This window comes from Carassius carassius, chromosome 20 (assembly GCF_963082965.1).
Source record: "Carassius carassius chromosome 20, fCarCar2.1, whole genome shotgun sequence".
Taxonomy (NCBI): domain Eukaryota; kingdom Metazoa; phylum Chordata; class Actinopteri; order Cypriniformes; family Cyprinidae; genus Carassius; species Carassius carassius.
Window position 1 is genome coordinate 781,169 of NC_081774.1, and position 13,832 is coordinate 795,000.

The 13,832-nt window shown below is 33.2% G+C and overlaps 1 protein-coding gene across 1 annotated transcript in view; it reads right to left on the reverse strand.

The window, feature by feature from the left end:
- Window positions 1-204: 204 nt before the first annotated feature.
- The window catches only part of LOC132095962 (protein unc-13 homolog A-like), a 92,357-nt gene continuing 78,729 nt past the window's right edge, over window positions 205-13,832 (reverse strand). Inside the window, exons 36-42 of the mRNA XM_059501058.1 lie at window positions 6,067-6,123; window positions 5,911-5,991; window positions 5,437-5,584; window positions 2,951-3,007; window positions 1,819-1,911; window positions 1,582-1,741; window positions 205-864 (exon numbers count right to left, since the gene is read on the reverse strand). Of these exons, the coding sequence (XP_059357041.1) occupies window positions 573-864; window positions 1,582-1,741; window positions 1,819-1,911; window positions 2,951-3,007; window positions 5,437-5,584; window positions 5,911-5,991; window positions 6,067-6,123 (888 nt within the window). The 3' untranslated portion in view covers window positions 205-572. The remainder of the gene's footprint in view (window positions 865-1,581; window positions 1,742-1,818; window positions 1,912-2,950; window positions 3,008-5,436; window positions 5,585-5,910; window positions 5,992-6,066; window positions 6,124-13,832) is intronic.

Below are 13,832 nucleotides of genomic sequence, written 5' to 3' on the forward strand. Positions count from 1 at the left end.
TTTGTTGAAGTTCTAGCCATTTTGTTTAGTCATTTTCGTAAAAAATATCTCTACATATTTTTTTATTAATTTCATTTAAGTTTTAGTTTATTTTATGATCAAACTAGACTAAAACCAAAACTACATAGACATTAAAAAAATTATAAAAATGACAAAAACACAAAATGATTACAACTTTAAATGAAAATGAAAACATGTTGATGTTTTGATTTATCCTAATAGTCTGTTATGGAAGTAAACGTGGGTCAAAGTTATGAAGAGTTAATTTGCAAAAACAGATAACTCCTTTAATTTAATGTCAAAAATCTTGTTTTTTAGTATTTTATCATGTTTTTTATAGTGCTATTCAGCTAGTGTTTTTTAGTTATTTTTTACCTAATCAAAATAACCCAACTGCACTTTGATGGAGAATAACTGGAATGCACAATGAAAAAACTATTTTTGAGTGATCTCAACTCTTCATATCTTTGTCAGGAGTTGATGTTGCATGAATCCCGTGGGATCGCACATGTGTCTGAGTTTAGCAGCTGTGTGCTGTGGGACGGTTTGCCTTCGTTTGGTGCTTTTACACCTCAGCTACCCCTTCCCTCCTCGGCCGAGCGCTGGTCCGACTTCAGCTTGACGAACTCTTTGGCCACTTCGTCGTTGTTGCGCTGTGAGAGGATACGGAGGACGGTGAGCCCCGTCTCGTCCATGTGGATGCGTTTGCCGAGCGGGAGCCAGACGGCGGCGCTGCTTCTGGACGTCAGCTCCTTCAGCTGAAGCACAGCCATCCCCACGGTCCGGTCCTCACGCGCAAAACAGTAATCCTTCACACACACCTGCAGCTCGTAACCCTCGGGACCCAGCTCACTGCCCAGCACACTAAAGAGGGAGCGAGACAGAATCACATCAGAGACACCGAGAACACTCAATGGTCTCTCTGAATACTGGATTCTGATTGGCTGGCAGGTATGCAGTTAAACTGTTTAATGCACAGGTAGTACAAAGTTAGTTTAATCATTGCTCTATATTAATGCACTGCTTTAACTGATGCACAAACACAGAGTGTGAGAGAGACGGAGAATAAAATGTGCATGACTCGGCAATACATATAAATAATGAAAGTACATTTTTATGCAGTTACTTTATAAAAATATGCCTAATAATTTTTCTGACTCGGATTACTTAATTATTGATAAAACTGAAAGAAAACTTGACTTAAAATAACTAAAAATACATTATATATTTATATGGTTAGGAAAATGCCATCATCAATTACCGCCATCATAATCCTATTTTTAAAAACCTTTAGTAGCAGACAAATCAATTCTGAAACATTTCTAATTCAAATTTTAATTTCTAAACAATTATTACAAATTTTTATAAAATGTAAAAATAAATAAAACAACTGTATTTAATAAATATAAATAAATAATATACTTTTATAATGTAATTTTTATACATTTAAGAAGATGCCTTCATAAATTAATGGCATCATAAACCCATTTTGAAAATCAACAAGTAGAAGTCAAAATTATTTGGATAAAGCATTTAAAAAAAAAATCAATAGAAGAGTTAATCATACGGTTACAAACGTACAACTGGAAGGATTCGGCAAATTTAGGAGACCAGCTGTTGTTCTTGGATTTGGTGGCAAACTTCCTCTTCTTGTCGCTGAGGTGCGGCCCGATGATGTAAACCTCCACGAAGGGCCGGAATATTCCCTGGGTCTGCCAGCGAAGCTCATTGGCTGCCACAACTGTCAATCAAACACATCATTAACATGATCCTCCTGACACAGAGAGGAAACAGAACAGGGCTGACAGACACAAGCACCTTTAACTGTGATCTTGTGTCCTCCTGTGCTCGGGTCACTGAAGATCTCCACGGTCATGGACACCTCACCCACCGCGTCATCCACGCCTGAGGCTGAGCAACAGGTCAAAGGTCAGAATACATTTAAAAAAGATTTAATGTGCATTTAGGAACATATTGTGCACTGCATTCACTTATAGCATAAAGATGCTTCACGATGCTATCGAAGAACCTTTTCCAAAAATCTCTATGGCATCTTTTAAGCACCTTTATTTCTACAGTATTTCTTTTATTTCCAACCTTTCGAGTTATGGCAAAATAAAAGCGTTATGATTTCAAATGTTAATTCTTGAGGGTCTGAACATTCTGAAAAGTGAAGAATTTAAGACATTGATATTAGTATAATGACTATTATTATAAAATATAACAAAAATTCATTATTTTATAATACAACAGTTGTCATTTACAACAGTAAATATACATTTTAGTCATTTAATTTATAATAATAAGAGTTAATACTAATACCCCGTCTAATAATAGTTGAACTCAAAATGGACTATGGAATAATCACAATGCTCATACAGTCCTATAAATAATTAAAAAACAATCAAATATAAACAAGTCGTGCCGTTCTATATATAATAATTTTTTATATAAAAATAGGATTCAACACTTACTAAAAAGATTAAATATTTTATATTTTTTAACTTGCATGAAATCTCAGCTTTAACCAACATCACAGAACTGTAAACATGCGAATGTGTCTTTAAATGATTGAAATATTTACATATTATATTAACTATTTCCTTCCCCAACACTGATAGTAACTATAGTTAAAATCGTTATTAATATGCAACTCCTTATGAAATTTTAAAAATGTATCTACTTTAATTTGTTTTTCTAACAATTGTGGCCAATTTCAAGCTACCGAAGAATTTTAGTTTACCATAATAATAATAACAACAAGCATATGTGTTGTATTTCCTAGACATTATTATTACTAGAGTACATTTTTTGTTAGGTAAACCATGCAAAACATCTTTTAGTTTTGTGTAAATCCTCACACTCGAGATGGAGAACTAGACAATCACATGAATATGGATTAATATCTGCATCTATGAATATAAATGAGCGGAGAGCCGCAGATACGTACCCTTCTCTGGATAAACATCCTCACTGTGAGTGTATCGAACGCCTTTACCGCCGTGAACTACACACAAGAGAAGAGCATTAAACATCACTAACAGGAAAACCAGAGTCAGTAATGAGAGTCTAGAGCTCAGATCATCATGTGAGAAATGTCTGAACTTTACAGGAGACACTTTTTCTCGTGATTTCTGCAAAAATCTCCATTGAATCTGATTGCTGTGGATCTAAAGCAGAGGAGCAGGGCCCACTAGGGGGCCTCAGCGAGCTTCCCAAAAGGGCAACAAGATGACTTACATTTATTTTAAATAAAACAAAAAAAGGTTTAAAAAAGCAAAAACAAGATGGAATCTAAAATAATATTTTTTATTTTAATTCATTCCCTTAAGAACCAGGACTCGCATGTTCTTGGATGGCCTGAATATACTCTATGTGTGACTTCTGCCATAGAAATAAATAAATATTGTAAAATATTTTCTATCAACTTAGAAGAAAAAAAAAGTTAAAATAAAATATATAATAAATAATTATAATATATTTTTTTAATAAAGTAATACAAGTATTATCTTGTCTTTTATATAAAAATATGTTTAAATATACCATAACTGAATAAATTAATGTAATCAAATTTATATTGTTTTTGCCAATGTTTGTGTAAATTTCTGTGGGAAAAAAATAATTGAATTTTTTTTTTTTAAACTACAAAAAGTTAAACGTAATATATTTTATACAACCCTTTATATAATAACCTATATGACTAGAAAAATGTGTTTAAACAAAAAATTGCATACTAGACAAGTCATATAAATTCATTGGGAATAACAAGTGTGGACCATAATGAGCATTCAGTTATTAAGATTATGGAATTTCATAATTTTAATTATCCATAATTAATTATTGCAATGTACAGCCATTCCTAGATTATAGATTATAGAAAGATATAGATTAAGTAAATACCAAAAATTAATATTGAGCATATATATGTGACCCTGGAGCACAAAAGCAATCTTTAGTCTCCCAATAGCCAAAAAAACATTGTATGGGTCAAAATAATCCATTTTTCTTTTATGCCAAAAATCATTAGGATTTTAAGTAAAGATCATGTTCCTTGAAGAAATTTAGTAAATGTCCTACTGTAAATATATAAAAACGTAATTTTTGATTAGTAATATGCATTGCTAAGAACTTCATTGAACAACTTTAAAGATGATTTTCTCAATATTTAGATGTTTTTGCTCCCTCAGATTCCAGATTATTTTTCAAATAGTTGTATCTCAGACAGATATTGTCCTCGGAACAGACCAGACATCAATGGAGAGATGATTTATTCAGCTTTCAGATGATGTATAAATCTCAATTAAAAAAAACTGACCCTTTTGACTGGGTTTGTGCTCTAAGGTCACATATGGTCTTTAACTATAAGGCACAAAAGCATTTCATCATTGATTGTTCTTCCTATGGAGATGATACAAAAAACAACCCTAGAAAACCAAAGAAATATTGTATAACTCTTTTGAGCTGTCTACATAGACTGTATTTTCCTTCTCCAAACAAGTGTGCACTATTAAAGGGGTGGTTGACTGTTTTTTTCTAGGCTTGATTGTGTTTATAGGATGCAGTCTAACGTGTTAATGCTTCGCTTTTAAAAAACGCATTATATTCTACAGTGCTCTGTCCCTTCTCATACAAACGCCCTGATGATTTTATGTTTTTATGAAGCCCCTCCCTCAGAAATACGCGGTGGGCTCTGATTGGTTAGCTGGCCCACAGTGTGTTGTGATTGGCTGATCTGCCAGAGTGCATCTATACATCACACCCCTCAGCTCTTTGTGCTTTTGTGCTCTGCTTGTGATGTAAACAATGACGTCATCAATATAAGCGAAGAGGATCGTGCAGAACCTGTGCAAACACACGGCATGTTTTTTGTTTGTTGTCATCTCATACATTTTTTCCGTTACGTTTTTATCCTGATTAAAGTTTTAATACAGTTGCGTCCATGTTTAACACTTCTCATATTTATGTGAAAAATATCTATATGTCCATACACATAAAGTGTATAACTGGAACAGTTCATTGCTGGAGCTGATGATCTGAATGAGAGAGAGACAAAGAGAGACGTACAAAAGAGCCTAAGGAACAGGATTAAGGAGTTTGAAAGTTGTGAATCCATTAGAATCGTTAGAAGAATCCTTTCTCTTTTCTAAAGCAGCGGAGCATGGCCCCGCCCCCTTTGTGGCATGTTCTCGGGGGCAGGGTTTATGAGGGTTTGTGATGTCACGAACCCAGGAAGTAGCTCGTTGTAGTTCCTAAAGCCATTTTTGTAGTCATCAAACTGCCTTAATTTTAAAAAGATGATGTTCTTTCAGCACTGTGAAAAAGTGAAATCGCAATCAACCACCCCTTTAAAAGATCTTTTGTTTCCGACTGAAGAAGCAGCACTGCATGTTTCACAGATAAGGCGATCCCAGAATGCAGTGCGCAGACGGAGCGTACCCTGAGTGTGCTGCGAATGGACGAACTTCCGGATGAGTTTATCTGTGGCCTGCGTGTAGAGAGACAGAGCATAGCGCAGAGACTGAAGATCTGGACTCTTCTCCAGAAACGTCTTCTTCAGACCCACACCCCCTGCGTGGAAGTATTGCTGTCAGACACACACACACACACACACACACCATCAGCATTAATATTCATTCCCTTCACAAAAACGATGACGAGAAAGAGTCGCTGATGAGTTTTACCAGTTTCCATAATGTAAAGAGTGTTTGTATTTATGATATAATCTAATAAATCAGGAACGAGATCATATGTTTCGATATTCTCATGATTTGTGCGTACAGGCTGACAGACAACAATCATGATGAGCAATTAGGATATTAATGTTGAGGAAAGTAATTGTGATTATCAGTTTAACCATTATGCAGCAGACAAAACTAACTCTGATAACAGACAGATCTGATTCACTCGTACCTTAATAGTGTCCAGTGCGAGCTCGATGACTGCACACTGTTTAGGGCTCAGTGCTTTGGCCTCTTCTCGCACCATGTGCTCCTGTAAGACACAAAGAGCTTTTACTCATCTGTGTCTTTATAAAAGTTTAGAGAGGTGAAGTCCGTTTGAACGCACCTTTAGTTTGGAGAGCTGACCCAACTCTTTAGCAGCATTAAAGATGAGCTGTGTGCCCTACAGACACACACACACACACACACACACATCAGAGGGCATTGCAAAGCATATTTTGTATTCAAGAATTGTGATCAATTACACAAAGACCAACACTTTTCTCACACAGTTACTGAAAAGAGAAAAGCTTCCTTTGATTACAGCAGATCACATTAGTGTCATTTTGAGTTCAAGAAAAGCTACAAAAACAAAAATGTTAAATCTAAATAAATGTTAAAATAAAAGAACAGATCAATATAAAACACTTATAAAAATAAATTATTATTAAATATTTTATTTGTTAACCTGCATGTCATATGACCATTGTGAGTTCATGAAAAGCTAATTATTAAATTAAAATAAATGATTAAATCACAAAATAATAATTTGAATAAATACATACAATTTAATATCTAAATATTTTATGTTTAAATTAAATATATAATTATATTTATTAGCGTTTAATTTAATATGATTATTTATTATGATTAAACAATTTTACCATACTAAATATTTCTTAGATGATAATTTATGTAAAATTCATTTATAACTATCCAGACAAGACTATGAAAATTTAAACTGTTGTTTTAAAAAAAAAGATTGTAAATAAAAACTACTGATTAATATGAACACTCAAGCATGCATTTATTATTATTATTATTATTATTTAGCTAATTTAGTAATTATTTTATGATATATGCTGCATTCACAACTACACAGTGGCATCCAGACCAGGTTTTTAAAAAAATATATAATTTACATACTATTATATTTTTAAATAATATTTTGATATATTAATAATAATTTTTTATATTTTTTTTACATCTGTATTAGTTTTTAAATAAGTCTAAATGATCTTATTAATTTTTATTTCAGTTTTAGTTACTTTAGTATATTTCAAGTTAATTAGATTTTTTTTAGTTAGTATTATTTCTTATTTCAAGTAATAAATACGTTTTTATTGATAAAATTATAATTTTATTTTATTTTTGGTTTTGGATAATGATCCTGATGCAGACTCAATCTGCTGGATTAGAGTTACATGTGCGTGAAGGACAGAGAAAGAGGAAGCAGTGAGAGGGAGACAGGAAGTCCAAGCTGAGTGCTGACAGGAAATGAAGAAGACAGTCTGTCGTGCATCATGCTAGAGTTTCACAGAGACACAGACAGACTGGAGACAGAGCAACAGAATCAAGCGCTGTTATACTTACAATCATCTGGAGAAAGATGAATGATGAAAGAAATAAGAGAAGAATGAAAATCACCACACACACACACTGCAACACACACATTTCTCTAAAGGACACAAATCTGTTTATCAGATGCTGAGATGGGAACTGTTCCAAATCCTAGTGCCCTACGAAGACAGCTGACTTCTAAGGCAGCAAATAGAACTTTGACACACGACTGATTAGAAATGCTCTCGCAGACAGCAACTTCACATAAATATTGACACTTATATTTCAATTTTATAAAAATACACCATTTACAAATACTTATAAATATACATTTTCCAATTAGAATATTTTATTAAAATATTTATTATAATATCCAATTATTGCATTTCATTTTTGAATTAGTATTGTCTAAATTATAAATGTAATAAATGTAAATTTATATTATCATAAATACACTGATACATTTATATAATAAATATAATATAATAAAGACATTTAAATTAAAAATATACGCATTCGTCCACCATATTGGATTCATTTTAACCCCCCCAAAAATATTTCTTACTTTTTATTGTTTTATTATTTGTACCCAACAAACTTTTTAGGGCAATTAAATGTATGAAATGTGCTATTAAAATAAACAATTTGCTTGTTTATTTAATATTAGTAATTATATCTACTGAATTAATTCTAAATGTAATTACTACTTAAATTATATTTACCTACTTAAATTCTATTACATTTATTTTAATTAAATTAAATTATATTTTATGTGTATATATATATATATTTTATTTTTACAACTTTTATTAAATGCTTTTTTAGATAATTGAAGAATTTAACTAATAATATTATTTAATAATAATAATAAAATATTTAATGTAGTATGATATAAAAATACAATATATTTAAATCATATAATAATACGTATAATTATTACCTATAATTACATTTAGATTATAAATATATAAGTATATATATATATATATTATTAAATAAATGTATATGTTTATATGTCGATGGGATATATTTGTTGCAATAGCGGAAAATACACTGTATGGGTCAAAATTATGCCAAAAATCATTGGGATATTAAGTAAAGCTCATGTTCCATGAAGATATTTTGTAAGTTTGTTACCGTAAATATATCAAAAATATATAATATATACATAAAAAAAATTAAGCATTTTTAATGTTATGTTTTAAGCATTATTATTAAAGCACATTTGATTTACTATTGTGCATGAAATGCACTATACAATTTGGGGATTTTAATTTCTGTGACATATACATGCGATGCTGTCTTAGTTTTTAGTTAAACAAGGTTTCTTAGAAGGCAGCATCAGTTCGCTCCCTAGTCTTTGTGTTGGCTGTGAGGCTGTGATGTCATTAATGCAGACTCACACTGATGGATTAATGGATGTTAATGGAGGAGGAGGACGAGAGTGTGAGCAGTTAGTATTGATCTGCTTGGAGGACTAATGATGCCTGCAATCATCAGAGCGTTTCAAAGTACAGGATCATACGTGTCACCATGGCAACACACGGGCTCCTAGAGACACCTGATCAATCACTGAGCCATCACCCACTTCATCAAAGAACCCTAGTATGTGTTTTATCACTTAAAAAAAAAAATATATATATATATATTATTTTTTTTAGCTAAATGTAAACATTCATTTCAGTTTCAATGTTCCAGTAAAAAAACATTGGGTAAACATAAATGTTTTGTATTCTGCAAAGAAACAGCTCTCTGCTATTTTTATTTAGTGTTATATGAAAAAGGTAAAAAAAAAAAAATTAAATGTAAAAAGGTGATAAAAATGTATGTCTTATGTTCAGATTAAATAACTTGAATGTTGATTATTAAATTATTATTATAATTTATTTATTATATTTGTTTTTCAGCTACTTTACAACTTTAATTTCATTTTCAGTGTTTTGGCAAAAAAAAATTAAATAAATAAATAATAATAACAACCTGGAATAGTCATGAGTAGAAATCAAAATTTCAAAATAATCTTACACTTCTATAGTTTATATACATTTTTAAAATCTCTTTTACTTTGGATTATTTATTGATGAATTAAATCGATTATTTAATTTAATTTCAGTTTTCAGCTAAATAAAAAATAGTTTTTTGATTTTGGGGTTTCTGTAAAACAATTTCTCTAGAATCACTAGAAAATAAACTGTAGATAACCTTGGAAATATCAGCCCTGGAAAAGCCGTGAAAATAAACCAATATTGTAAACACACTGTGTGAATTTCTATAGTGGATAAATATATATTTAATTATGCAAAGAAAAGGCTCTCTTGGCTTTTTATGAGAGTGTTGATTATTAAATTATTAGATTATTAGATTAATTAATTGGTTAGATTAATTAATTGACCTTTACGTAAACTTTTTTTAGTAAAAAAAATATATTTTTGGAACATCACCAGGAATTAATGCAAAAGTATGGGATCAGTAAGACTTTTTTTGAAGAAGTGTCTTCTGCGCATTAAGGCTGCATTTATTTGATAAAAAATACAGAAAAAAACTGTTATCTTGCAAAATGTTATTAGAATATAAAATAATGGTTTCTATTTTAATATCCTTTATAATATAATTTATTTCTGTGATGCAAAGCTGAATTTCCTTCATCATTACTCCAGTGTAAAGTGTCACAGCTGATTTATTATTAGAATTATCAACAGTTGCTTACAAATATTTATCTGGAAACTGTCATACTTTTATTCAGGATTCTATGATAAATAAAAAGTAAAAAAAAAAAAGCATTAATATAAATCTTTGCTGTCACTTTTTATCACTTTAACACATCCTTGCTGAATAAAAGTTTTAATTTCTTAAAAAAAAATCATAATGATATTTCACAATATGACATATTTTTCCTGAAAAAATGGCTCTGATCCCAAACTTTTGACTGGAAGTGAGTATATATATATAAACGAAAGAGAAAAGAAATACCATGATACTTAAATTGTGTGTGTGTGTGTGAGAGTGTGTGTGTGTGTGTGTGTGTGTGTGTGAGTATGTGTGTGTGTGTGTGTGTGTGTGTGTGTGTGTGTGTGAGAGAGCGTGAGTGTGTGTGTGTGTGTGTGTGTGTGAGAGAGCGTGAGTGTGTGTGTGTGTGTATGTGTGTGTGTGTGTGTGAGAGAGAGAGAGTGTGTGTGTGTGTGTGTGTGTGTGTGTGAGTATATTATGGGGTTAGAATTGTTGCTTTATTCCAAATAAATAGATTATGATCCACAAATAAATGTAACAAGATTCACAAAAATATATCAAATTCACAAATAAATGTACAGAGTTTAAAAAAAATATATAAAACTCACAAATAAATAAAATCAGATTTGCAAATAAAAATATATATATTTACAAATGTGTTTAATGTCACAAACACAACTCTACCTGGTATTTATTTGTGAACCGCTGTCTGTGCATTTGTAAATCACTGCACGCATTTGTGGATCGGTTCCTGTGCATTTGTGGATTTGAAACACTTCTAGCGTCGACGTGCAGATAAATCCACAAATAAGTGGACTCCACCCACCGTTTACTCAAGCCAATCAAATAACGGCCACATTGAGCTGACCAATCGTAGCACGTTATCGCTTCAACCAATCACGTTTTGGCTTAAATCCAGGGGGGGGGGCGTCTTGCCTGATCGGCCATGTTATGCGTACTTGTCTGTAACGTTACTTGTGGACTTGTGAAATGTCATCAGTCGCTGCCCAAGTACTGTTTCCCTTTTCAAAGTTCACATCTAGCCAAGTCCAGTTCAAATCCCCGGATGTGTTCTTGCTCCGCTCCTTTTACCGAGGATGCATGGAGAGGTGACTTGTGCGGACTTGATACGGGCCATAACCCAGAATTCAGCTCGAACCAGGTTAGCATCAATGGCGGAGGAGAAAACTCACAACTGTAAGTTATACATTTCGAAATACTATTGTTGTTTTATCACAAAATGTAACGTAGTTCTAAGAGTTTTGATGCCAGAATGTTGTTTAAACTTCAAAGCTACCGTCGAATTTTAAGGAACTATTTGAAAATTTGCTCAGACGATTTCGTTACGAGTTGAAAAGTAGCCTAACCCTCGACAAGTCCTCCAAAAAAGTAGCTAGGCCCTGTAACATTTTGTAAAATATGGGGCTGCCTGTGTTGATTCTGTAGTGGATAAACATTTGATATATTTTGCTTTGGGTATATCTAATGGGCAATTGTTTTGCCTGAGGGAAAAGTTTCCTAACTAACGTTTGCCTAACGATACTTATATCAAATGCAAACCTTATTTTAGAGTGCTCTTGTCATTTTAACCAAATAGTTTGCTTGTCTTTATTTAAATTTTTTTTACAAGTTCTTTTATAATTGTATTATTTTTCATCAACTTAAATTAAGCATTATTTTTTATCAAGGGACTGCTGAGGAAACTCGGGCCTTGATAGAGTGGCGGGCGGCCAACGAAAGGCTTTTCACCGGGAGGCGCAATTCCTCCAAAAGTTGATGGGAGTGAGTATTCATTTTGAGTGCTTGTATAATTCCCTGCATGTCTGAAGGTTTGGAGCTAGATTTGGACAGTCTTCATCCATAAAAATGAATACGTTATTGAAGTGGAATCATGTAAATCTTTATGGTTTTGTTTTGCCTATAGGCATTTTGTTCCACTTCTGGTTTGGCCATAACTGCCAAACAGGCAAAGAAAAAATTGAATAACCTAAAAGATAAATACAAGGTAATCTGCCTGTTTCTCTACTTTCTGTTACTGAAAGAGGCTTACCAAGATGTGTGTAAAGACTTTCCGGTCATATTTGAAACCTAACATAGATGCATTGGCCCTTACATTTTATTTTGTAAAATGTAGTTTACTCCGTTTACATTGTTTACTCTGAGACTGTAAAAAGAATAGTTCACCCCAAAATGAACATTCTGCCATTCACCTACAATTTTAAGTTGTTTCACACCTGTATACACTATTTATTTATTCTTTTTTTTTTTTTTTTTGCTTTACACAAAGGAAGAATATTTGTAACCTAAGAGTTCTGGGGCACCACTGACATGTGTAATTTTTTGGTGCCTCAAACTGTTAGGTTACAAAAATTCTTAAGAATATCTTTCTCTGTGTAGAGCAAAAATAAAAAATGTCTAAAAGTGTGGAACAACGTGAGGTGAGAACATGACAGCATTTTGCTTTATTTCAGGAGCTTAGGGACCCACCCACAGGAAAAGGGGTAGAGGCCGGTAGTGTGACTGCTGCCACCTGGCAGTGGTACACTGCAATGGATGCTGCACTCCAAGGGCAGCACTCGGTTACTATGCCCGTAGTTGTTGCATCAAACCCACTGCCACTACAGGTGGCTCAGTCAGCACACCAGGTTCTACCCCTTCTGTGGAAGCCAGGAGTAGCCAGCAGTCAAGAAAGAGGCGACGGGACAGCCAGGCTCTTCTTGAGTTTCTAAAAGAACAGGCAGAGAGGGAAGAGGAGAAGGAGAGAGAAGCATTGGCGAGAGAAGAGGAGAGAGAGAGGGCAGCAACAGCCAGAGCAGAGACATATCTGTCTCTGTTTGAAAAACTTAATAAATTCTAAATTAATGTTGTATTTAATGATAAATGATTTTATATAGATTATTTGAATTAAAAAAAATAAAAAATGAATGTTTCAATTTCAACCCTGGCAAATCATTGTTATAGCAACAGTGTATTCTTTATATTTACAACAAAAACACAAATAATATAAAATAATGTAATATCCAATGTCTATAGTGGTATACAATTATTTACAATCATGCAGTTAAATCTCAAGAAGAACATACCAAAATTAAGAAAACGTATAAATGTATCTATACCCATCTACTTGCACATTTATTCATACCTATCTTTCTAATTAATGTCATAGCTATTTCAACTGTTTATGTTGCTCTTTTAATGAACATGACAACATCTGGAAAGGTTTACTGTCTAGATGTAGTACTGTTCAGTTAGACACCCAGGCAGTTCCACGGGAGAAGAAAGCTGCGCAGCCAGACGTCCTCGGAGATGGTTCCCTGATAGGTCCCTCTCACCCACTGCTGCATTCTCACCATCCTCGCGGTCTTCTTGTCCTTGGCTTTCCTCCTCCTCCTCCAAGAGATCACCTCCCATCACACAGATGTTGTGGAGGATACAACAGGCACCAATCACCTTTGGGGCGAACAGTGGCCTGATCTCCAGGGCCCGCAAGAAAATTGCACGCCAGTGAGTTTTTAACATCCCAATCATCGAGTATATATATCCCATCATCGAGTGCGCTCGATGATGTTCCGTGCTTGTGCATAATGCCTGTTGTATCGGGCTTCAACTTGGCCTGTTAATCAAAAATCGTGTAGAAAATGTGTAGTGTATTGCAAATTCATAACAGTAAAAATTTGGTTTATCGTGTGTGTCTGTCTGTCTGACATAAAAAAAGTGTTCTTACTTGCGACAGGCTGGCGGTATGGGGTCATGATTGCAATAGGATGCTGCAAGCAAGGGTATCCCCCATCTCCCAAAAGATAGTATCCAGCTGGTGAATACAGA